The sequence below is a fragment of the Eucyclogobius newberryi genome, unplaced genomic scaffold (genome assembly GCF_026437365.1).
Source record: "Eucyclogobius newberryi isolate DKJ021-1_F unplaced genomic scaffold, fEucNew1.0.hap1 SCAF_21, whole genome shotgun sequence".
NCBI classification, from domain to species: domain Eukaryota; kingdom Metazoa; phylum Chordata; class Actinopteri; order Gobiiformes; family Gobiidae; genus Eucyclogobius; species Eucyclogobius newberryi.
In genome coordinates this window covers 19,132,876-19,159,365 of record NW_027315846.1, presented here as the reverse complement: position 1 = coordinate 19,159,365, position 26,490 = coordinate 19,132,876, and the positions used below count along the sequence as shown (strand labels likewise).

The window sequence follows — 26,490 nt, the reverse complement described above, 5'->3', positions numbered from 1 at the left end:
CCTATGCGCAGGTACTGCAGTCTGCAATCCCTCTGCTGTTGTATTACATAGCTATGACCGTAAACTGGATATGTAATTACATAGAAGAAATTATTACGTTGGATTAAATTGTGTTAATTCAACGCCAGGGTGGTCTTTCAGTGTTAAAGTCTTTACGGGTGTGGATCTATCAATAAAAGGAAAGAGCTTTGTTTGACCAATCTATTAGTGACAAAGCTAAATACGTCGATTTGCAAGTTTAGGTTAACGGAGGGACGTCCACAGATGTACATTATTTGCAATGATCGCTCTTTAACGGATATATATATCTGTAATGCATTGACAGCATACAGGTTCATCAATATTCGCTGCATTAGCATCTGACGTTAGCAAGGTTTTACTATGACAGGTTACATACCTCTGAAAAACAGCCACGAATCCTCCCCTCTGGCTTAGTCGCAACAATACATTTAGCACTGCTATTTTACCACATTTAGGGGTATTCAATGTTTCTAGCTTAAATAAGTGCTACAATCATTGGCCATCGCGAGCCGATATGCTGCTGCGGCTAACCTCTAGCTAGTCCCCGCCTTCCCAAAGCTAACTAGCTCGCTGCTAACTGGCTAACGCTAACTGCACTGACCGAAGCATCAGCTGCACCAACAAGTGCATATTTCCATAGTTACAACATCCGGGAGTCTTCGCTCCCATAGCTACCGAATACAGACACCTCTTTCATGTAGTTAGTTTAACGTTCACGACATATCATAGCTGATCAAAACATTGTGCTAAAAAGAAATATGGAAATATTTAGAGGACAATTAGACAACATTTCTCGTCCTGCAAGCAGCGAGGTAACAGGTAGTAGAGTGTCGAGCGTCTCCCTGCCTCACAGTGAAAGAATTCGTTCCTCTGCACTTTCTCTCGTTGTTTTGACAAATGATATACAGGTAATGCATATTATACTATTCTTAATGCAATCTTACAAAGTTGTCTTCATTTATTTTGCTGTAAAACGCCTGTTCCTATTAAGAGTGGCATTGGTGTTGTCTCTGGGGGCGGTGACGGTAAGTTAATACTATTTTCATCTGGAATATCTTTTTATGTTTACCATAACTAATTATTTATTTTAAGTTTCTGCCACAGACAGACATGGCAATGTAGAAGAAGATGTAAATCTTCAGAAGGCCATCGAGGAAATGAGAAGACTTGATGAAATTCTCTCTCTTAAGGCTGTTCAAGAACAAGAAGCAAAGCGACAAAGAAAGGAACTCAGAAATAAACTCTGGCAAGAACTCTTGGTAAAGACAAAACACATTCACACATTTCATTACATAGGAGGTCTACTACATTCATTACAATTATTTTTTCTCTATGTTGATGTGTTTGAGAGGATTTGTTGTCTGTAACCCAGACTTGACAGATTAATGTATTAGTTATATTTTATATAGCAGAATACACCTAAAGGACGCTCTGAATGTGCCCTTGAATCTTCAAATACAAGGTCATTTTTGGCTCTTGACGCTCCTGCTTCAAAAGGTATTAGGTTTGTTAAATTTGTAATCAGATTAAGTCCATATTGTATCTAAGCACCCTCATCGGTTTCCTATGTTTAAAGTGCATGAAGAAGAGCTGAACTATGAACCAGTTTTTGAAACTGAGGCCCCTGATTGTGATGGTGACATTCACCATGTGAATTCAAGTAAGTTGTGAAATTCATTTGAAAAAAAAACTGTGCACTGGAGGGCAGTGTGGTCCTTCAAAAAGGATTTACCCTCTTGTGAAATGATTCAAGTCATAAGATTAGCAGTTACTGATATTTTTATGTTTTATTTTTTATTCAAATGTAATTTTTTCTTGACAGGGAGCATCAGATCTGCTGGCAATGTAGAGTCTGAAACATATTTTTTGGAGACAGAGCAAGTGTTCTTTCAAGGAAGCCACTGTGAAGCTTCCAAAAGCAAGAAAAAACACAAGGACTTTGTCAAGAGAAACATTGAGGTATGTTAAAGTTCACATCAGGCCATCCCTGTCCTGCGGCATTATGACCTAGTCCAAGCCGTTTAACTATTGTATTCCATTGGTTTAATTATTTACTTATTATTTTGAAAATTGCTTCTTTTTCTGTGATATGCAATAGTTGATAAGCAGTGAAGGGGGCCAAGAGGTTTTGACTCAACCGGAGAAAGAGCGTCTAGACGAGCTCCTCCGAGAAATAGCCCAAGAGGAAGAGGACTGTGCCAGATGTGCAGATGCAGAGGTAGACTGATAATAAATTGCAACACATTTCAAATCACTTTTAAATCAGCTATGAAAACATATGCCATTTTGCGTTAATTTTACTTTTCACACCCAGAACTTTTTTATTTTCTTCATGCTTTCTTGCTATAGTCTTAATACTTTACACAGCCCCCTCGCACCAGCCCTAGTATTAACAGTGGTCAGAGAGCTATGTTTTTAAGACTCCTTGGAAGGTCAGGCGGACTCTGGGCAGGTGATTCTGATTCTCAAAGGCACTTCACACCGTCAGCCAGATGTCTTACCATATGCAGCTAGTTCCCATGGAATGCAGCATGTTATGTATTCATTTTAATAATCATGAGTTCATAACTGCTTCCTCTATGGCTTTTAGATATGGTTCCTTACAGAAAACACATACTAAACATAAATCTTTATTTGTTAATTAATTTTTTGACAGCTTTAAAGCCATTTTGTAAATTTCATATATTGCAGGTTGAAAAATTCAGTTGTATTGTCTGGACTCTTTTTTTTAGAAAACAAAACATTTCAACTCTCACCTAAGAGTCATTCTCAATCTGCAAATCGAGCCTGGGAACTCAGGTTTTATATGCCACTCTGTAAGCCCTGCCCACCGGGCGAGACCTCCTGATAAAGGACAGTTTTGGTTGGTTTCACTTGAGACTACTCTTCTTTGTTTACCATCAGCCCTGTAATGGGCTATCTACATCCTATTGTAACCTGACTTTCACTCCCTCCTCCCTGAGTACCTGATTAGCATCAGAATTCCCCGGGCGTCTACCGCTCCAGGGTTTCAAAACACTGTTATATACAACCGGAAGGTTGAATCTAAACCTCCATTTCAGTTTAAAGAAGGATTCTCTTTTTTTAACAAAGATTGCTTCTTTATCTCCTCTTTCAAACCATCTTTTCTCCCTGCTTAGAATCTTCACCTCACTGTCTTCGATAGATTTGTGGTTTTGTGGCTTTGAGATGAAGATGCACGGCGCTCTGTGGTCCTGAATTTTCATGTCTTCTGTGCTGATAAAGCCTCTTGTGAAGTGGCTGTTTAGTCTTTCCTATGTACCGCTTTTTACAACTTTCTTCACTGCATTGGATAGAATAAACTACATTGCTCTGTTTTTGTGTCATCTTAACCTTAGGGTGAACCAGTTTTTGTCATAAAGTGTTGCCTGGTTTAAAATAAACAAAAATTCTAAGGGATAGAGACACCAGTTCCTCTGGGTACTGTTTCCCTTTTTGTGACTTTTGTTCTTCTTTTTGGTTCTCTTTACTCTGTTTAGAGCCCAAGTCGGGTGTCCACAGGCTGAAACAGCATTCCGGATGTGTTTTTCCTCTTTACTCTTCCCCTTCTGAGCTCTGTGGATGGTTAGAGCTAAAGAGCAGGTATCTGTGTGTGTCGGTTTTCTATATACTTCTATTTGGAACTTTCCGTCCTCGCCTCTGAGAGTGGAACCATCAAGAAAGGCTAAGCAGTTCTCCTTAGCATCTTCACTTGTAAACCTGATAGCCGGTTCCACCACATTGTTATCCTCTGAGAAGGCTTCCAGCTCTTGTTTCTTGATTGTCACAAATGTGTCAGCCACACAAGGCAATGCATGAAAAGGAGGCCAGTACCTTCTTCTCAAAATTCTCCATGTACAAGTTGGCCACTTTTGGAGAGACGGGAGAGCCCATGGCACAGCCATGAATCTGTCTGTAATGATGTCCCCGGAATTGAAAGTACATGGTGTTAAGACTGATGTCTAGTAGTTTGCAGATGTGTTCAGGTGTCAGTTTGGTCCTTTCCTGCAAGGTGGTGTCTTCCTGCAGTCCAGTCCTAAACGCTGCTACTGCCTCAGAGGTCGGGATGCAGGTGAAAAGGAACATGACATCATATGAAAGCATCAGGTCATCTGGGTCCATTTGGAGATGTTTCACTTCGTCCACAAACTTATGTGTGTTTTATACATGAAGTTCTGAGTTCCTCAAAACGCACTGTATTTTCCAGACTATAACTCGCACCTTTTTTCATAGTTTTGGCCGGGGTGCGACTTATACTTATATTTATACTTATATACTTATACTTATACTCCGGAGACTTATATGTGATATAATTTGTTATTTTCACACTTGCAACTGCATTTCATACTCCAGTGCAACTTATATATGTTTTTTTCTTCTCTATTATGCATTTTTCGGCTGGTGCTCTTATACTCCAGAAAATATGGTATACAACTGAATTGTTTCTACAATGGAACACTCCTGGACAAATGAGGGATCACACCAACTCATTCCTCACAAGGTTCTATTTGTCTTGTCCGACCAGTGCTGCATCAATAGACCGCCCTGCCAGATTTTTTCCGGTGTATTTATGATGTTAGCCTTGACTTTTAGAACATGGCGGTCATTCTGGCAACCGATAGCAAAGTGATGGAAGTGCAGATGCTCTGGGTTTTTATTGGCCGAGGACGACTTCCTGTTATTGAAGATTATATCATTATAAATAGCTGTGACAAAGCAAGCACATTATTTATGTTGCAGTAGTTGGAAGTGATGCGTCCTTTTTGAGGAACTCATCGGTTTCGTGGAAGCTTCATCAGAATACAGCAGACATTGGGCTGCTCTGAGCCTTTTGCCTCACCAACTTCCTGCTGTTGCTCTCCTCGTTAACAAGCTTCACAAATGTATGTGTCACTCTGGTAACCTGAGGTGGTAAATCAGGAGATCGGTGGGACAGTTTGCTCTGTTCTTTTCATGACTAATGAAGAAGAAAGATTTAAACTTTTATCTTCTTAAAAGTATTTTGTATTAAGTTATTTTAAATGTGATTGCTACAAATTCTAATGGTTTGAAAAATATAATTTACCATAAAAGGACTACAATGTTAGTGTATCAAATATGAAACGTAGCCTTACTGTGAGAGATATTTGGATTACACTAGTTCTGTTGTGTAGTATGGATGCAACAATACACAATACAATACCAACTTGTTTAATACAATCATCACAATACAATATGTGTTCTATATTTGAACAAAGAAGAGTAATTGAATAAGTTATGTTTATTGAATAATTAAAAAAAACATTACAATAAAGAAGAAACATGTATTGAGGCTATGTGTGTTTTGCAGGATTATGTGTGGGCTGTGTCAGCCTGGACTGGACAGGGATACACCCCAGAGCCTCCAGACCTCCAGAATCTTAATGACATTGACTCCAGGATCAGACTTCTTCTTCCGGTTGAAGAATTTGCCTCTTTGCAAGCGTCCTTCTCAAATCTTAGTGAGTTTCAGGTACGTATTTAACATGTATTTAGTGATATGAGTTAGTGAGTGAACTTTTAACACTATGTTAAAGAATTGTGAGTCAGCCCAGAGGGGCATCAACAGAAACATCTTATAAATCCTTTTGGTATTGACCCTCAGGGAGTCTTAGAGCTTATACAAGCCATTATTATTTGGAAATTGCATCACATTTCCATCCACTTTTTCCTATTTACGCCAGAGAACCCTACCCTGACTCTTTTGGGCTTTATTGCTGCTAATAAATGTACATATTAATACCTTGTTTAAAAGATTATATTATTTCCATGGCAAGTACATTTTTATATCTGGGTGTGCATGTGTTAATGTTCAATTTGCACTTGTGCCTCATATAATTTGAAATACTTGGCTTTTGTAAGTTTATTAACCAGCACAGAATCCCTTGAAGGTTTATAGCTGCTCACCGGCTTGGTATTTAGCCTAGACGTGAGCTCAGTGAGCTGTCTCCTGATTTTATATCTCTGCATTTTCAAAGCCAGATGGAGTGCTCATCACTTGTGAAGTCTGTCAGTGAAGAAATCTGTTTTCAAAGTTTCAATTTTACACAAAGATGTTCAATTTCAAAACTCTTTCAGTTGGACCATTGACAGTAATGGCTTGGACGTGGAAACGTGAATGGACTGTGGATGCAAATTAGCTTTGTTGCTATAATCTGGCATATTTACATTTGTTCCATAAAGTTGTTCATTAAAGTGCATAATCTAACTCAAATGCATAATCCAAAAATAAATAAATAATTAAAAAACTCCCTTAGTCTGTCCCTTATGTGACTTTATTAAAACACAGATATGGGAAATGCAGTTGGCAGTTTGCAGGTAGATTTCAATTCCACCACAATTTTACCGTGACAGTTTTTTGGGTCAGAAATCTCCATACTAGAAACGTGCTTTGTGAATATAGGCTAATACTAATACATAATAACTAATACATCTGTGTCTTAATCAGCACCAGATGTACAAAAGGTATAATACAATTGTATGATGATTTTTTTTCATCAACTTCAAACTATCAGAAAAAAAAAATCAGTTTAATTGAACGCTTATTCCAGAACTTCAAATTAGTACACACTACAGATCACATCATTTTGACTCACTTTTTTTTTTCATCTCTGAAGAATATATTTTCTATTGGGGAGAAGATATATCATTGTAATATTCGTCATTGGAAACAATTTTACCCAAAAAAATTTACATGTATTCATCTTTCCTCCCACAGTAGTTGTATATTGTCAAATCTGAGCCCTTATAATGCATGGAGGACTTCTAGCTAATAGTGGAAAAGTGTGCTAATTCTGGGCAGCTGCACGTGTAACTGTGAGTAACCTCCTCTGCCTCTGTTCCCACCCTTTAATCATAATTTCTGGTTGTAAGAGGTTTGGGGAAAGTAGAAATTCCAGATTAATCCACATTAATTAACCATTCATCCCTCATCTGCTTTATATTAGAGGCAAACTGCCAACAAATAGTGACCCAAAACAATACTGCCTTCCCTTTTGACATGCTATTACTCTTTTTTTTTTTTTTACTTGTTTCTTCTAGTCTAGAGTCTAGAGTTGAGATTGTTCTGCCCCCTTCCCCAGTCCTAGTGCTGCGGCAAATACCAAGAATAAAGTGCAAATAGTAAATCTCTTTTAGAGCGCCAATCACTTTACGCCGGTGGCTGTAAATCCAACAGGTGCTCATAAACGTAAATATGCTTTCATTTTCAAGTCACGTTTCTTCTCGACTGCAGTCTGAACCAAGTCTGTGCTCTTAGCTGGAACCATTTGGAAGGAGAATTTGCTTATCAGACAGGTTAAAACCCCCTATAATGGTTCACGGTTACTGAGACTATGACCAAACAACAGTGGAATCTTTCACTTACTTTCATTCCGATTGTAGAACTCTATACTATTCCTCAAGTTTGTGACCAGCCTTACAAAATCAAACTTTCTGAATGACAAATGATAAAGTGAATGTGACAAAAACAGTCAGATAACAAAAGTACTTCACATGTAGGTCTGTTTTTTGCACAATAGATTGATAAAATACTTGCTGCTTCTAAAATTGTCACGATTATATTTTGACCTGAACAATCCCGATTATCATTAAAGTGCATAATCTTGACACCCCTAAATACGGTAATATTTGTATGTAGAAGCCACTGTGTGCAACAGGTGTAGGAATAAGTCATTTGGTTAAGGTTAGGGATTTGGGATAGGTTATCTATTTTTAGTCTTAGCCCCTTTAAAAAAGTTAGTTCAACCTGTAAAAGACTAATCTTTATTCTAGTTTAGTCCATCTATATTTTATACAGACACAATACTGAGTTACAGCGCTACTCTTGCCCTCAATCATAATTTACCTGTAAGTGAAGAGGGGTTTTCACCTCACGTGTAAGTCAGGGCTTGCACGTTTGACACCATTTTCCTCTCAACTTTACCTCTCAATAAGTCCTGATTGATATCCTCATGGAGCCAATGCATTCCGGTGCATTCAGCCGTGTCTGCTGCTTATCAGGACGAGAGGAGAGCCCTTTGCTGAAGGTGGATGTGGTCTGTGAGGCCTTGCCGCAGTCCAGACGCTGTCACACCGATCACAAGGTAATTACAGAACAGATGAAGGGAGAGAACTGCCAGGCCATGAAAAGTATCTCTCTGTGATTTGGAGCTGCCTTATTAACACGTGCAGAAGTGATTCATATAACGTCAAATCCAAGAGCGTTCATCCATCATGGAATCGTTTTTGTTGCTAATAATGAGGGCAGGGACGGCCTGGAGACATGCGCTGACAAGGGAGAAGCAGGTGCAAAGAAAATTCACGTCATCTTGTAACTTAATCACTCTATCATCTATCACTTGTTTACCTCACCGTATTCTGATTGGTTAAAGGCCTGTTTCCCCAAAAGGCTACTCTGGTTTGGAATACTAAGCGGACATCTCCGGACACAGCATTACTGTTATTTTTCCCCTTTCCACCAACAGAAGCTGAAATAGCCTCTCCGTGATTAGAACCATCTGCTGGCGTGTGTAGTTGAATATACAGTACGCCCTCCCACTGGTGCGCTGTGTGGTCATGCCTGCACCACCCACAAGCCGGACCCAGAGGAGATGCTGTCATGAGAAGTGGCCTGTGTTGGGCCTTTTGTTTGGGGACGAGGGTGGTGACAACTCTGACTGACATCTGCCGTTCTTTACTTGTGGCTTTACAATGAAAACTAATGGGGTCGTATTATTTTTGATTTAGCTTTTGTTTGCTTGGTAACTTGTGCTGCGTTTTGGTCAGCATTGGTGAGATATATGATATAGCCTATGCCATAGTCCATGAGATCACTTACTCCGTCATGTTATGTGGCTGCTGCTGATGGGCACCCAGGATTTTAATGACAGTGAACGTCAAGTGAAAAAGCAGAGGTTCAGTGAGAACGCCCTGCTGACCAGCAGAGTGCGGTCAGCAGAGTTTATCTCATTTGATTTGGTCATCTAATGAAGCAGCTGTGGGGAAGCATTTGATATATTTAAAATGTAATTGTGTGCAATTAGGGTTGCTTTATGTCATGACTTGAGAGACATTTCCAATCTCTTAGTTTTAGCACTTGAATTATGGCACCTTGTTCAGACATGCTTGGCTGCAGAGAGCTTCTGGGATGGAAACATTCATTTTATAAAAACACTTGAAAATTTAGAAATCATATTATTACTACAGTGATTCATAGTTCATTTTGCTTTGGTCCTCGGTCTTCACTTGAATCCTGGCTCTACGAGTGACTTAGAGTGGGGTTGTCCCTCAATCTTAGAGTATTGGGTGAAGGAGGCACTTTTAGAAGTTTGTGCCAGTGATGTTACTTCAGGCCTGCAGCTCATAGGGGACGTATCCACCTCATTCTGAAAGTCACCGGTGTTGCCATTTCTTTTAACCGGTTGTAGGATTTTTTGAAAAGTGAAATACAGACTTCAAAACCACCCTGGAAAAAGGTGTATTGTTGAGTTGCTAGTGCATATGAACATTGAACATTTTATACAAATATGCCTTTTTATAATATTATATTAGCTGCAATAAATGGAACAAAAGTCTTCTATGAAACAAAAGATTAACTCTTTGGCACAAGGTTAATTGCTATTTTTAAAATGTTTAAAAACATGAAACACGGAAAGAACGAGCTGATATTCAAAGTCTTCAATTGAAAAGATATTTGCAAAGGACAGTGTTGTATTTGTGAGAAGAAAATGTTCCTGACATTTGAGTGTGTTCTTCAGAAGGGTACTGTCTGTCTGTTTCTGTCCACAATAAATTCATGAAAAGGCTGAATCTTCCTTGAACCAGTAAACTAGCATGAGTTACACTCAATGTCACATTTTAGTTACAATTATTTTGAGAAGAAACATCATGATTTTAAGATTGTTCACGATTATTGACACCAAGACACATTGAATCCTTAATTTTCGAATAGATTACCATTCCTCAGTATGTGATCTGATTCATAAAAGTTGCATAAACCCACTTTTGTTCTTGTTAATGAGTAAAAAACTGTATTGTAAACTGTATTTTGGAACAAAATCAGATCGCTGCGCGTTGTCCTCATCTCACTGTAAAACATTTTATTGATCGCAAACGTCAGAAGACAGAGTCGTTTGAGTCACTCTATGACGCTTTGCGATGAGAGCTGATTGGCTGTGCATTGGTGGTCCACCCGGCTTTGCTTTTCTGTCTCAAAAGGCTGTTCTAAAGCTGCGAAATATTATGCATGTGAATACTAGCAATTTGCAATTTGTTTCTTAGTAAGTAGTTAGATTTGCACACTTTCTTCCTTTCTATCAGGGTTTGAAAATCAGGAATCTCAGCTTTAATTTGGCCAAAAAAAATCACTTTACAATAAGTTACCTTTTTTGGACTAAGGATTGGATTGAAATGACATAACTTTGCTTCTGCAATTGCAACGATTACCGGTATATTGTGACCTGATAATCACTATTATCAATCAACCATCATGACATCCCTGGTTTAAGTGAAGGTGCAAGGTTTTCCTGTGGCCTGGTGTTTTCATGCAGCTCAGTAGAATATCTCCACACCCGCCTCCAGCCCATAACTGCCTCTTTATTGTCCTCTCCCACAGCAGCACTTGTCTTAAGTGGCTTAGCAAGGGTTTTCCCTCGTGTTGTGGTCGTCGTGTAACCTGATTATGCCTTCAGTCATCTGCTAAGAATAAACTAATCTAATTTTCTGTTAGCACTTGCAGAATTAGACACTTCATAAATGCAATCAAGCAAAATCCCCATCTAAAGCCTTAGGGAACAACTAAAACAAACCCTAAACTCTTTTTCTTTTTGATTCTAAGTAAAAAGCTTGATTCTCGATAACACAATGGTCATTAAACATAGTTCTTAACACAATACTCCCCAATGTCAAATTATGGTTGTGTCTTTTAAATATGACCGTGACTATTTACCATTACAGAACTATTCTGAAAAATGTCTTAATGTCGAATTACTATATAATTTTTATACTGGTTTTAGTTAGTAATCAAGTCACAATAATTACTATAGCGACTTATTGCTCAATAAGTGATAGATTAAACTATATTTAGGGGGCTCAACATTTATTGTGTGAACCTTTTCTTTGCACTAGTGGGTAACGTTTAGTTATTTTTTGTAATAAAATATCTTTCGAGCTGCTGAGGGTCGAATATGTAACTTCTATGACTCATTCTCTACTTTCCTCTGTGGTTCTTTTAGAAAAGTGTTTATCGGGGTTATTACTTTAGGATTAATGTTGTTAATGAGTTGATGTCCGTAAAAAGTAGTTTCAAATTTATTGTTCATCAGGATATTTGCTGTAGCAATAAATTGAGCTTCAAAATTTGTTGTATGGACAAGCCTATTGATGAGTATTTGGAGCATAGTAAGTGAAAGACTTGGAAGTTTGATTTTGGAAGCTCTATCATATTCACATGCTTTTTAACTGAGATTCTGCAGGAGGTTTTGATCTCAAAAGAAGACATGTCTCTGGACCACCCTCAGTTTTCCACAAAAAGTATAAAGTCCAGATGACACAAAGATATTCTTATTCTTCAGGAATGTTTCACAGTGACCAAATTGGCAAGAAAGAAAATCGAATGGAGAAAGATAGGGAGTTGGACCGAACTATTGAGGACATTTCTTGATAAATAATAAATCAACTTGACTGTTTCTTTCATTAAAATTTGCAAATGAAAAGAGATGGTGCGCATGAGATCAAAACGCAATTAGAGGTTCATAGATGCAGATGTATTTTTGAACAGTCCTTAAGTCTTGCTTGCGGCATGTGAAAAGGCCTTGGCAGGAAGCCTGGGTCCACGTGGCACTGAGCTCCAACTACACTCTGATATGCACTGTGTGATGCAGGGGACAGAGAGAGGGAAGAGGGAGAGATAGAGGGAGAGAGGAAGAGAGAGAGAGAGGACTTCTATGTTCCTAACAGCAGCAGCCATAAGGGTGAGTCAGCGGCTGGCTCTTCTTTATCATAACAACACTGTCCCCTCACTGAAAAGACAAATTATCTGACCGGAAAGGGACAAGTTTAACAGACCAAGATACAGAGTTGGGGTTAAACATAACTTGAATTTTACTCTTGTGAATCATTTTAGTTTCTAGTTCCGAGGATGCGGTATTATTCTGCAGTCAAAAGGCTTTTGTAAAATACTGAAGAGGAAATGAGACTAATTCAATCTTGCAATGGTTTAAAAACAAAAAGAAAGAAAAGAAAAATCAAATGCTCAGTAGGGTTCTCAAAATATCAATACCCAGACATGAATTGATACTAAAACTTGAATCGAAAACTAGATATTCATTTAAACAAGGTTATCTATGTACTGAATCTATACTCTGGAACTTTCCTGAATACTTTTATAATGGTCTGAAGCACGTTCTTGAGTTTTCAGATGGACTGAAGGGGTCTGTAAAGCTTAAAGGGAGAGGAATGTTTATGATCCACAAATATTGAACCTAATCATTATTTGTTTGGGATTGGATTAAAAAAATTGCCATATGAATCTTATGGCTTTAAGTCTTTGGGGTTGAATAATACGAATACTTTCTGAATATATGGTGAAAAAAGAGTTTACTTTTGCATTCACATTATTAACAACACATGAAATCCCTACGGTCAGCAGGCTTGCCTCCACAAACCTTACCTGTAATCTGGCCTGGTGAATGGCATAAAACGTCTCTATCTATTTTTGAACTGACAGTTTTTGTGTCATGTGAATGGGCCCATTAATGACAGAGATATGAACCATAAACCAGCTCAACAAATCTGAAATCTGAGAGTAAGAAAGCAAATTCCACATTCAAATTTGGACCTGCCGTGTCACGTGAACGCATCATATTATACCAAGTCAAAAAATGGGCACACACAAGTCTAAACCACAACTAAATCATGCTGGAGCAATTTCCCTTACAGTACTTGCCAACCAATCAATCAAATCGAGCAAAAATAACACTTCCTGGTCCACGTTGCAAGTGGGAAAAAACGGCATAGTCCTCAGTCCTCACTATGGGGCAGCATCATAAACCTCTATACGTCTGTGCGCAGAGGACATGCTGTTTTCATTATTTGTGCGTCCAGCTTTCCTCTATTACGGAGAGACTTAATACAACTAACAGACAGCTTTAATTCAAGGACAGTGGGAAGGCCTGGTTTGTGGCTCCCGAATGTGAAAACAAACTGCTATTTACGACGCTGACGACATCCATGTTACTTCAAGTGTTTTCGGAAATCTTCTATAAACTGTCCTTTTTATTAGTAACGCTTTGGTCGGGGATGCTCAAACTAATTGGAAAGTCTACATCATCCACTTTTGATTTGTTTACAGCACGCAGTAGCTTGTGTAATCCGCATGTTGACACTTGTTTGGCTTCGCTCCTCTTCAACACACTGGGCCTATTTGCATGTCTTGCGTGTGTAAACAAGGTCTAAAGGGTTGACTGGTAGTTAGCGCTGTCATTCCAAGGATTGTCACTTTATCTAATGGTTTCACCTGTTGCCATGAGTCTTAACGAAACCCGAGTGTAACCTTTAGCACTCAAAATGACCTATTTTTTAAACATATTTGTACTTTTAGTAATGGCTGTATTTGGCAAAAATGTATTCCACAGATGTAACCCATATTTTCGCGGTAAAGCTCCAGGCTACCAATACTTAGCGGATACATGCTCTGTCCAAACAAACTAATGTGATTTAAGTCGTGTAATTAAATGTTCCCTTAATGGGCGCATCAGAATACTGCATCAGACTGTTGACTTTCTGCTTTTGTTTGGGAGTCATTACAGATCAATTGCCTGGCACCAAAACATTTTCCAGCCTTCTTTTTGTTCAAAAGATCCATGTGTCCTCAGATGCAGTTGAACTCAAGTCAAGTTTTGTAGCGATGGATATTGGAAGACTATAACATCAGTATGCTAATGTATACTTATAAAACCTGCAAAATCTGTAAATAATAAAATATAAAGAGTGCAAAGGTACGGCGAGGACAACTTCTTGGGAGTTGATTTCACACATGCATAACCAATTCTTTTCTTATTAATCACATTTTTACACGTGCCACAGCAGCACTGAACTAATGAAACCAGAAAAGCTTGAAGGTATTAATTTGATATTGCATTGATCATCTGACATACTACTCACCGTGCGCTGATTAGGTTTGACGTTTTACCGTCTTTAGAAAAACAGTGGAATCGTGCGGTCCCTCAGCTGTCCCGTGACCCAGATTGGGCTGCGGTTGTTGGAGCTCATCAAAAGCATTACAAGTGCATTCTTAAAGCAGGTCCAGTTGTCAACAATGCGCTGATGGCCAGATAAGATGAAGAAGTTTGGTCTCTGTCCACTTAAGCATTTTGGACAGCACTCTCGCTAACCTCAAAACTATTCATGAGAAGAAGCACAAACTACAGTGAACACTTTGTCTTTTGAGCTTATACCTATCCAAAAAGTGATTCACGACATCTGTATGATCGGCACAGCCGCAAAGAAAAATGTGCCAAAACAAGGCAAGTGATTTCCAGAACAAGAAGATGCATTAAAATCACAATACTATAATTTTTGTTATATCACTTCTGAAATAAGAATCAGAGTTTTCTTTTTTTATTGATCAATGTATGAAACAAATTGTTAGATGAAAAGATTAGATTTTTAGATTTTTCTTAGATTTTATTTAGATTTTTTTTAGATTTTATTTGAATATAAATACAAAATAAACAGTAACATAGGAGAGTTCCCTGTTTTTAGTTGTATTTCTGATGGTTGTTTCTTGTCTATTAGTGTAGATTGTGCTCTCTGAAAATCCAATTTGACACCACATAGACCACACTACTCCACGTGGAATAATTAAAACTACTGTTAGATTTTTCTTAAGTTGAAATGTTGGTCACAGTATTTGGTTCAAGCACACCTGTCCTCATGTAGGTGGAATCACAGAATGAACTGTTTATGAACTACTAACTTACAACCTTTGGAAGACTTGATCATATTCATAACACTAAGTCCCATTAGTAGGGGAGTTCCCATTTTCAAATGAAATCAACATGTATTTAGTGGTGTGAGGATGGTAGTAAATTTAAAAGATTTTTTTTTTCTTCTGGTTTCTGGCTGTAACGCTCGACAAGAGTCTGCTTCCAATGTGTCCTGGCATTTGTAGTTTTTCTGTGGCGTCTGAGCTGAGGGGCTCTAGTCACCACCGCTTTGAGGACTTTACATGAAAGCTGTCATTATTTCGCTCCGGGACCCAAGGGCGAGAGGAGAGCAGGCCACACACACTTGAAAGACTGTGGCATTAGCCATCACAGCCATTTTTAACACTGCCGTAGAGGTTAGGGTGTCATGTTCTTGATTGTGTTGATTGGTTTGTAATGATTGAGATTGAGAAGATTTTAATTGTAAGTTAGTACTGGCAAAATTAACAATAAGTCACTTTTTACAGTTGAGCAAAGATATTATGGCAAAACAAAGCTAAAATATCCACCATTATTTCATTTTAGTTTTAGCGTAATGTTACTCAATGCATGGGGCAGTACCTACATATAAAATAGTGTAGGTCAGTTGGTAGGTTGTAGATTGTTCAATAAATGGGTCTTCAATGTAGTTTTAAACATTAGCAAGGGAATTCTTTACTTTGCAAAAAGCCTTAACTCATATGAACTTTCCTGCTGCACTGGATTGTATCTCACTGTAAATATGTCAGGACAGATTTAGTGTTTATATTCATAATTGCCCTTATGTTCCACTGTCTCCAGTAACCTACTATTTCGTTACACACAAGCCCAGTGAGATGTCTACATTCAACACAAAAGCCATCAATTTTGACATTATTAGCATAGGCCTGGCTGGCACGTGGACTAACCAAAAGGGGATGGAGGTTTCCACCACATTGGCGCTGTGTGTTTGGCAGCACGTTCACACTAGCCTTGACCTGGAACTGTGTAAAAGAGGGCACTTACAGTAGATTTTTGTCTGTCAAAATGTGAAGCTGCAACAATAGTCATGACAGCACAAGTTTCATTCATGTTACTAGCATATTCAAAAGGCTAAAATATATGTATGTATATGTATTTACACTTCGACATCATCATATAGTCTATTGCAAGATGTTGTAAAATAGTTTCTTCTGTCAGTGGTAGGCTCACAAAGCCCTTACATATGTCAAAATGCATGTGTAATTTTTGTTTGGTTTTGGTATTCCTCCATAATTGTCTAAAAGTGATCCATTATGGCTTTAAGACAATAGTGCCATTTACCCGCCCTTTATTGATTCATTTACAGACAGCATTTTCACATTTCCTTCTGACCCAATTTCGGCGTTTGCTTTGGATGCAGCTTGTGTTTCATTGAGTCAACCCAGTGTCGTGTAGGCCATAAATGTGTGATTTATGTGCAACCCAATGTGGAGCGGGGCCAAAAATGATGAGGTGGATTTTCTTAGGTCCAATAAAGAAACTCTCATTTTACTTTTGATGGCTATGGCTGGTATATTTTCAAAAGCAGTAACAGGCATTGGCGCAGATTTGCCTTAAAAGTTCACCCCAAGGACTTACCGTAACAATGATGAAGATAAGCGCTCAGACATGTTGGAAAGTTTGAAACGCTTCTCAAACGTAACTTTGCTTCGTAAAATGAGCCGTGAGCGCGTTCTCTCAGTTCACATGTGATAGTTGTTTGCTGCTTGTGTGAAAGTGTGGCGTCTGCTGTGCATCAGGGCCCAGAGCCTGGCTGGAGGACTGATGGGGACCCGCTGCCAGGAGAGAAGGCCCTGAAGGACATGAAGGAGAGGAGAGGGCAGGAGAGGCGACTCCAGGAGATTCAACAGCAGCTGCAGAGACTGAGCCACGGCCAAGAGGTGATTGTGAGTGTGAAGCAGCAGCGCATGGGGACACAACACATCACACTTACAGCTTTTCCCATGCACAGAGTGGGCCGTGTTAGCACGAACTCAAACTATACTGAAAGGAGACATACAGTGTTAGGCTAAATCAACTTTAATGAGCTTTTAAGATTGTTGCAGTGGTGTTTTCTCATCATAAGATCACTCAAACGTGTGTCATGTTTGGGTATTCCTGTATTGTCCTCAAACTGTCCTTCCAGTTTTCACCTACCCCCTATCCCTGCCCATATTGCTGTTCTTAGTTGCGGTTATTTAGAAAAAATAAGACTCAGAATGATACATGTAGGTTTCAATAATGTCATCCAGCCACTTTACAAAAATAAAAACACGTAAATCAAAATCTGCTTCTTGCTACAGTGAAATACTTCTATTGGCTTAATATTTCTGCAGTTTTGAACAGGAAGTCAATGGATCTGTTTCTTTTTCCAAGTTGTTTTGGATCAATTTTGCCTTTTGTAGTGAAAAATAAAATAAAATAAAATAATGATCTACTTATGTTATAGTTCAATTCTAAGTCCTCGACAAACGCATAATACGTCTCCTTTAAACTTAAAATAAAGGCAAACTATATAGTCTGCCCTGATGTTTCTTTTTATCTTCCTAAACTGAACCAAACACTAACTTTAACCATTTCCCTATAACTATAAGACTGTTCTTAACCATAACTGTCTCCTTGTTAATCACTTCATCCCTGTAAAGGACAAATCACAGGATACCGTCCCTATGAAGGGTACTATCTCCAGCCCCAACATGACCTAAAGTGTTAGCGCACTTCTGAATAAAAGCTTACCTCAACCTCATCTTGGACTGGAAACTGGGACAGCAAACATACAAGATTCTGTGTTTATTTATTGGCTATAATTTGTTTAACTGGTGAAATAAAGATCTCACACTGCTCCAGTCGAGACAAGTGTCATCATGCCCTAATTACAGCTTGTCAAAGATACACATGAACAAAACACAGAGTATCTTTGAAGTGTGCGCCATCATCCAAAAGACTGTGCGAACATGAATGCTGCCGAGCTCCTTCTTCATCCCGGACACGTGTCTCACACATTAGAACAAGCAAACTCCGCCTCCTCCTCCTCGTTCACATCTGCACCGTTACATCACTGCTAATAATCAGGTCCCGGCAGATCACGCTTCACATTTGTTCCCAAAGTTATTTCACCTTTCAGCCAGTAAAGTCAATCCGAGCCAATTTAGTGTTTGCCTTTGAGAACACACTGCTGCTATGCTACCGTTAGGGTCACCGATAAAATGCTTGTAGTTGTTAATAGTGTTTCATTGCTTTCTTAAAATTCTTTCCTGAGGTCTGAAGTGCACCGTTCCCTAGAAACCTTTAAAGTTTGGTTTAAGAGGCTGCAGAATTACAACTCCACAGTGTGTAGATAAAGTAACAACACAAGAATGTCCCTTCTGCTTTCCCACATGCACCAGCTCGGCATCTGCGATATTAAAGTACAAATTTCCAAGGCATATTATCTTTTTACATGATTTATTTTGAAAAACATTTTGAATAACCTCTGTAGGACTTCTATAGAGAGTTAATCCTGCAGAAAACACTGAATAAAGTTAGAATTGAAGGGAAAATCAAAGGAATTCTGATAAAAAGTAGATTTATGTTATACAACTCTATGGTATTTTGATCTGGGTCAAACTGTCCAAGAATGCCCTCCCAGATAGATTCTGTGGAAATAAATCTTCACCCTGCCCACGTTATAAGGCCGGTGGCTCTGAGAAAATATATATTGATGTAAGGTTAGCGTGTGTGGGCACATTTATCAGCGCACAAACCACAGTGAGACATGGGGTTAGTCTGGCAGCACCACTTAAAACACGACTAAGTGTCTTCTGCTCATTATGAGAGACAACTCTTTTCTCTGGCTCCTTTTGTCTGATGTAAGGGCGGGTCGTTCTCAAAACTGAAAATATATGAATACAATATACTGCAGTAAATAAATACAGCAGCTAAACATGAAAAATGTCTTTGAACGTATCGCTTCAAGTCTTATAATAAGCACCAAAAACTGTCTGCAACATAAAGTAAGTTTAACCACATTTGTTTGGACAGCTTCCAGTCTCTGCGGTTTTAAAGACGGCTGCAGTTAGCCATCGTTTTGCGAAGGAATTAATCCAGCGATTGTTCTTTCAAATAATCGGTTATGATCTAACTGTTTAATTGAAAGTGATGGATGAAAAGTGAAAATTGTATGAATATAAGATTTCTACTAAAAACATGGCACAGATGAATCTAAAGTGATGCCGCTTGAGGCCATCCAGATAGAGTTTATTTATAACAAAAACACTAAATTATATACGTTTCATGTGTCATTTCAGCTTTGTCTGAGTCATAATGTGTCTGTGTTCTCACAATAACGATTATTTGATTACTAAATAAATTGTGGAAAAGCTCAATAATGGATTACTTGCAATAAACGGCTTCACTTCTTTCAGCCCTATAAAAGGCAGAATTAAGTGCAGCATTAAACACTTGATCCAGCCAATCTAAACAGGCTAAAATAACAGTTAGTTAAAAGTCTTTGGTCTTAAAAGATCAAAACCTTCTGCGCGCTTTCAACCTTTTCTCTGCAGCTAATTCTCGATTCCCTTCTGGACGACTTTACATCACAACATCCCGTGTCTTGTAGAACCTCAAAGTCTTTTTATTAAACTGCTGAATGTCAGGTTATGTAGCTCTGACGTCCATTATGACTACGGCCTTGCTTCAGCCTCTTTTCCATCAAGCCCATGCCAAGCTGTCATCTCTCAGCTGTCAGGTTTTAATTACTCCACGTTCTCAACTAGTGTGTGACGAGCAGATCCCGCTTTTCACTTTCAACAAAGGCCAATTTATTAACTCTAACCTTTGTTTCATCTGCTACGATTTTTGCTTTATTTGCCCAATTCTAAACGTGTTTTTTCTTCTTCGTCTGGTGTGCCATAACAGGGATTTAGAGAAATAAATAATGAATCCCAGGAGGTGAGGGTGACATGAGTTAAGTGTGTTCTTTAACAAATACATTCGAGAGGTCTTCCCCTTGAAATGTTAAGTATACAGGCCTGTGTTTAGTCTGCCTGTGGTCAGAGTATAACATGTATTGTAAAGGTGGAAAATATTTGAAGACTAGTGTCCTGCGTAGATGAGGCAACTGCTGACTCTGTTCTGCGTCGGTGTGATTGACTCCAGAGCACTGTGGTAAGAATCCCAGTGTTATTCCAAGAGATCTACCTGATTTACCTTTTGCTGTGATTTATGTAAACACAAGCCGTATTGTGTTGGACTCACTTCTGAGACCGGCAATTTTGTGCGTCATCCCAGCTTTCTCTATTCTCTCAATCCAAACAACCCTCCCTCTCGGTGAGACTGTGCGGGCCAAAGAATCTCTCCTCTTAGTCCTAGAATCCTCATTTTCCTATCTCGCTGCCACGGCTTTTCCCCTCTGTATTTCAGATGCTCGCACAAGAACAACAAGCGCAGATATATAATGGCTATTTATACATTTCCAGCTTAATCTGTGTTAGTGAATTTATTTTGGAACTTTTCTGCAACATTACTTATCGACAGGGCGATCCAAACCTTTACTGGTAACAGGGTGTTTTGATAAAATGGTGTTTATTATAGATAAGGTTAATAATTAAGTGATCTGTTCTTCTGTATCTACCTCTGTATCTACCTGCGTTGCACCAATGAAATTTCCCCATGTGGGACAATAAAGGAATATCTTAATCTTAATGTACTTGGCTCACATAGAATAGAACTAATTTGTCTGCTGCTAAATGCTAAAGAAAGTACCAAGTGAGAGGCGTGTCACATTAAATACTGTATTGTACTGTAATACATGTTAAATTAACCACTTCTTCTTACTTCTTTGGCAAGAGGCTTGAGAGCTAACCATATCCTTAAATAGTGGTGAAGAAGTAGAAAAATTGCATAAAAAAAAAAATCTACTTTAGTGTTAAAGTGCAAAAATGTATTTAAACAAAAAAAAAAAAAGAAATTGACACTAATTACAACATTGACAACTATTAAAGGATCAAATCTTGATAAAGAATTGTTCTGATTTCTGATCATTGTAATCAATGTTCCTGGTCATTTATGCAAATTTATTGAAATGTGTTTTTTATCATGGCCTGTGTGCTTATGTCGAGAAGAGCCAAAGATAAGTTTAATTTATTGACAAGACAATTAAGTTATTCTATTCTATTTTTATCTATATAGCCTATATATATATATATATATATATATATATATATATATATATATAACTTTTTTGGAAGATGTACCCAGAAACATGCTAAAAAATACATAAATAAACCCCATTTCACCATCAACCAAAAGCAAAAAATACTTTTACTTTTCAGTTAAGTTTAAAATGTTAAAATGTAGTGAAGTAGAAAGTACGGATCTCTGCTGTCAAATGTAGTAAGTAAATATAGTTAATATATAGTAATATAGCCACTATAAAAGTTACTTTATTAAAATAAAGATACATAAACATTTTTACTTTTGTAAAAATACTTTTGTGCTTCCGCCACTGTCTTTTTAGATACAGTACCTACATGATTGTGTTTCACTTTAGGTGTCATTTATGGTATGTACGGTTAGGGCTAGATGTCCAACTTGGAGAGACGGAAGTGTTCAAGCTCTGATTTTCCTACATAAAAAAGGCTGGAAATAAAGGCATGTACAATTTGTTTTTGCACTAAAAACATTAAAAACATGCTCCCTTGCTGTGAGGAAAAACAGGGTACTGGAGAGGAGAATCCCACCCAATCTCAGATTCTCATATGTATGTATACACACACACACACACACACACACATAGAAAAGCTAGTTAGATAGAGCCTGTAGTCAGTAGTGACTTATGGCCTCATTCCCCTCTTTATATTCCAAAATAACTTTCGCACAGGCCAGTAGCTATTGTCTCAGCACTTTTACATGAACTGAACTCTATATTTTACACATCTGTAAAAGTTGTGGTTTTGAGGACAGAAAGTCATGTTTTGGAACTAAAGCTAACTGTTTAACGCCATGGCAGCAACGCAATTGTCATTAATTAAAGGATTACTTTAGATTGGTGACAATTTGTGGTCAAACTGCAACATCACAGAGTTTCTTTTTTGTATTTGTAAAAAAAGAGGTTTCATTATTTCCAACCAAGTTTATATTAAGGGGGGATTTCATCTTTTAGCATTTAAAAGTTCCTTAAGGGCACATTCTACATATGTCTTAATACACTTATGGAGTGTTTGTATTATTTGTGACAGTTAACAAACATGAAGCCCTCGCTTGTTTTGAAGTTAAGATATATTTACATTGAGGTCATTGTTTACCATTGCAGGCCTATGTCTTCCTATACAGCTGCAGAGAATGAGATGAGCAACATTCTTCCCTGTATTAGTGCTGGCCCCTGGCTGCTCTGTGCTGATAGAGTGGAGGTATGTGGCTGGAGTCAGTGACCTTGAAAGCTGAGGAGCCGTGTGTGTGTACAGGAGCTGAGAGGAGCGACAGGCTGGTGGTCCAGAGGGCTGACTGCTGCATGGAGAGAGAGGGAGAGGGAGGAAACACATGCAAGTCAGACTCCTCCATTAGTTTGTGACCGGCTGGTGGCTGTTGGGTGTGGAGCTAGAATCTGACCCAGGAGGCAAACACTGAACTGCTCATCGTCACGTGTTTAAACAGATGAGTGACAAATGACAGTACAGACTAAAGACAGCCTTAGGTTTCATGGCTTTGGGCGGCTGTGATTCAGAAAAAAACATCTCACACAAGGCCTGCTGGGTCTGGGCCGCAGGTGATATGCTTCTGCACAGCAGCACTAGGAAATACTGGCACTTTAACAATAATAGTTTTTATTGCTATAAAACATAGTATGAGGCTAAAGAATTTTCCGTTTTCGCACTGCTATATAACAGAGTTCAGAATGTGCCATTAATCTATAAATCTCTCCCTTCAAACAACTTTTTTGTAATAGATATTTTCAGAGTTGAGTGGATGTGTAGATTCTCCACCTTCAAGTTGTATTTCACATGTTTTTGCCAAAAGATGTATGTCTGTGAGCAAGGCCTGAGCACAGATCACTCATGGATCTGTGACTCTCCTCTGGTTAGTGCAAAATCCTGATTTATGTTTCACTGCTTCTATTTTTGTGGCTTGAGCCAATACAGACAGTCGTGTGTTTTCCATAGAGAATCCTTCAGTAGATGCTGAGGCTGAAACACCTGAGTCCATTTGTGGCTCAACCTCTGGAACTCCCCAACCCTTTAAGACAAGAAGAAGTGTCATTATGTCTTTCTTTTCCAATACATCTGTCTGCTGCCCCTTGTAGTTTTCTATTCGTGTTCTGTATAATTCATGGGCAGTGCTAAATCGTGCTAAACTGTCTTCAAAGACACATCCAGACAGTCATGGAGGAAAACACGGATCTGTCACCCGCAGACACCTTTGGCCTGTCCTTCTTAAGGCCAGCTGAGGTCAACCACTAGAAGGACTCACGGCGTTATGTTAAGGCAGTAAAGAGCCCTCTGGCTTTCTTGGGATGTTATTTTTCACACTTTTCCACTGGAAATACTTAGTTTACCTTCCAGTCCTAAGAGAAGCCTGGTACTAGTTAAATGTAAGTAGGTCTTTAAAATCTGCAGCAAGCTTTTTATAGAGAGTCAGCAGTGAAAAGTCAAAATACTGGTGCTTCCAGACAAACTGTGGTTGACATGAGGCATCAGCTGTGGCTTCAGTCATGCACTAGAATCAGAGAGGATCCTCTTATTTTTCTGTTTCTGAAGGGTTAAGGTTAAGGCCACGAGACAGGATCAGAGGTTTAAGAATTCTATAGTATGCTGATAAGTTCAAATATTTTCTACCAACACTTACTACTACTACCTCTAGAATACACTTTGCACCCCAGACATATTATTGTAAGGTACTGGGGATCCTGGCCCTGGAATGTGTCTGGTACTGTCTTCAGGATATAACTCACAATAATGAGCATTTGTGAGGTAGCTTATGAAAAGTGACAGCTTAAGTGACCCAAAAGATGCAATTACATATTGAATGGGTGTCGGGTTAATTAAGAAGGGCATTTCATTAATATGTAGTATTAATATTAGTGTTAGCTCATGGGATAGCAGAGGCAGAGGAATGATGATGATGTGATTTTAAATCAGCAGGAGTGGGAGGTAAGAGAACAACTGTGTTTGGATGGATGTGTCTTCTGTATACACATCCTGTGAGTTCTGCACATTCATTTTGGAAAAATAGAAACTCTGAGTCCGTTTGTAGCTATAATAAATTATTATCCAGCTCATGATAAAGACAAGATCATCTTAAAGGCTATATGACAAGTTCTCCTGTTGTTCTATTTATTACTTAGTTGGTAGGATAGTACCTGTGGTAAACATTTATCATAATTTTACTTCCATTAAAATACAGTTCGTGAAGAAATTGAGAAAAATAAGAGTTTAAAATGACAGGAAATAGAGTTCTAAAATGGAATCCCACCTGTGTTATCAATGTGTCTTAGCTGATACACTTTTCTGACACACTAAACGACCACTCAACACAATAAAGGTGTTATATGGTATTATTGTTTGTCAAATCGTAACTATGGTGTAATTTAAATGGATTTTGGCTTGTTTTCAGTATGGTTTTCTAGGTAACTGTTGTGGAATGCAGTGAAATCTGAAATATAATTGTGCTCACTACGTTTTAGTGAAATGTGTAGTCATATAGACTTTCAAGAGTGAGGATTTCACAACCTTATCTAGATTTCTAAGCTTATTGGCGCCTTTCCCCTTTCACATTTCACATGGTAACAGTAAAAGCTGTTTGTCTGAACACAAGTCATGTTTACAGTGTTTGTAGTAACCATCCTATACCCATACAAAAAACATCACATTCAATACCCTAATTACATTTCCAGCAAGTGTATATATATCTTGCCAGGAAATATGCCATTTCATTTGTACATTTGTGTGTCTCTTTCCTCTGTGTGCCACCCGAACCAAGCCTGTTTATGAAGGTGTTGACCTCTGCGTGGCAATATGATTAACAAACTATACTATATTAACTATGTTTGAGTGAAATGAATGGTCTAAGGTTGTATGGTTGGTAAGGCTGTTGGTTCTGTTCCCGCTTGTTGTGTCCTTGGGCCAGACACTTCAGCTGCCACGTTGTGTGTTCGTGTCAGTGATGGTGTGTATAATTCTGACTTGACTTTGCCTGTTGCAGGATGAGGTCCCAGATCTGACCGAGGAGCAGCTACAAAGTCTTCTGGAAGAGTGTGAACTGGCTGAAACCTGGACCAGCGACATCGATGCCAACGACTTTACTCCACGCTGACAGAACGTCCATAGATACAGGCATCCTCTTCATTATGCTCAGGTCTAAATGAACTGACAACCAACCCATCTCCAAAAACCTATGTATGACGGAAATAGAAATAGTAGAGTTGTTTCTGGCTGCATTTTAGGAAGCACCAAATCATGTGGATTATTAACTCCAAAATCAAAGATGAGAACAGAAAATTGCTATCATTAAATGTAATAACAGCGCTTCGTGACCACAGAGTGTTCTGTTGCACACATAAAAAGACTTGAAAGACGGAGTGATGCGTGAGCTCGAAAACATGTTAGGATCAGTAACATGCATCCAGACCCAGTGTCTTCAATTCAGGTGGCGTTAACCAGTTACGGGAAATGCATTTCGTCTTCTTTAGAGGATCTAGATCGTCAAAGTGGATCAGATCAACCCCTATTTTCTTTATTTACAAAGGAAAGCCAGTAGTCCCTTGATGACTATGGTGCAAGCAGCCCATCTTTTCTTGGTTTGTTTGGGGAAATAAGACTTAGCTGTCGACACAACTCCAACTCTTCTGTTGTCAAGTTTTTTCTGCTGCACCTGGGTGACCTCAGCACCCTTCGACACCTATGGGCCCCCTCCTCTCACTTCTCACCTCGCCTACACTCTTTGACCTCGTCTGGATCTGGAGGTGGTTTTTTTCTTTTGGTACATTCCATCTGCAGTTCAATAGAATCTTTGTCCAAATCGCCAATGTTTTTTTTTTCTTTTTAAATGTATATTTTCCGCTAGTTATTTCACAGTAGGTAGAATATTGCAAATCAAATCTAGTGGATATATGCGGCAATGTAGGGAAGACATGCTCCTCATTTGGGGTAATGGAAACATAGTGAGCTCACTATGGTAAGAATGAGGTCACTTCTAATGTAAAGAGACCTGCTGTAGACAGTCTGTCTTTTCAAACTGCTGTGTTAGATTACAACTCTTTCTAGTGTTGAAAAAAAAAGAAAGAAAATCTATACTGACCATAATTGAAGCATTTTGTCTTAATAAACGCTTTCAAACTATGCAATTCCGGTGGATATTTCTCCTGCTACTGGATTTGTAAGAGAAATTGGAGAGTTATCATGGCTGCACTTGGAGGTGTAAGCAGATGCATGTGTAATGTGTAATGAGATCTGTGCTGCTGAAGCGAGTTATGTTTCATTTCGCCTCTCCGCAGTTGACTCCCATGGATACGCCCTCACTCCGAGGCTTCTCC

General features: G+C 38.7%; 1 protein-coding gene across 5 annotated transcripts; it reads left to right on the top strand.

Moving 5' to 3' along the window:
- Nucleotides 1-681: 681 nt before the first annotated feature.
- On the top strand, nucleotides 682-26,294 carry fsip1 (fibrous sheath interacting protein 1). Of its 5 annotated transcripts, none has more exons than XM_072457112.1 (9): nucleotides 682-929; nucleotides 1,013-1,046; nucleotides 1,114-1,280; nucleotides 1,434-1,518; nucleotides 1,598-1,681; nucleotides 1,844-1,980; nucleotides 2,120-2,239; nucleotides 5,351-5,512; nucleotides 25,161-26,294. In XM_072457112.1, the coding sequence occupies exons 1-9, from the start codon at nucleotides 780-782 to the stop codon at nucleotides 25,269-25,271; spliced, it is 1,050 nt and encodes a 349-aa protein (XP_072313213.1). In that variant the 5' UTR covers nucleotides 682-779; the 3' UTR covers nucleotides 25,272-26,294. The 5 variants fall into 5 exon arrangements, with proteins under 5 accessions (XP_072313213.1, XP_072313211.1, XP_072313216.1 ...); XM_072457110.1 differs by having other exon boundaries at nucleotides 1,431-1,518; XM_072457115.1 differs by having other exon boundaries at nucleotides 1,431-1,518; nucleotides 5,351-5,501; nucleotides 25,161-25,277.
- Nucleotides 26,295-26,490: the final 196 nt, after the last annotated feature.

Bases quoted from the DNA above. Each gene is read 5' to 3' on its own strand.
- fsip1 (XM_072457110.1), top strand. From the start codon at position 780: ATGGAAATATTTAGAGGACAATTAGACAACATTTCTCGTCCTGCAAGC. The intron at 1,281-1,430 runs GTAAAGACAAAA...TATTTTATATAG, and splicing joins AACTCTGGCAAGAACTCTTG to CAGAATACACCTAAAGGACG. The intron at 1,682-1,843 runs GTAAGTTGTGAA...TTTTCTTGACAG, and splicing joins CATTCACCATGTGAATTCAA to GGAGCATCAGATCTGCTGGC.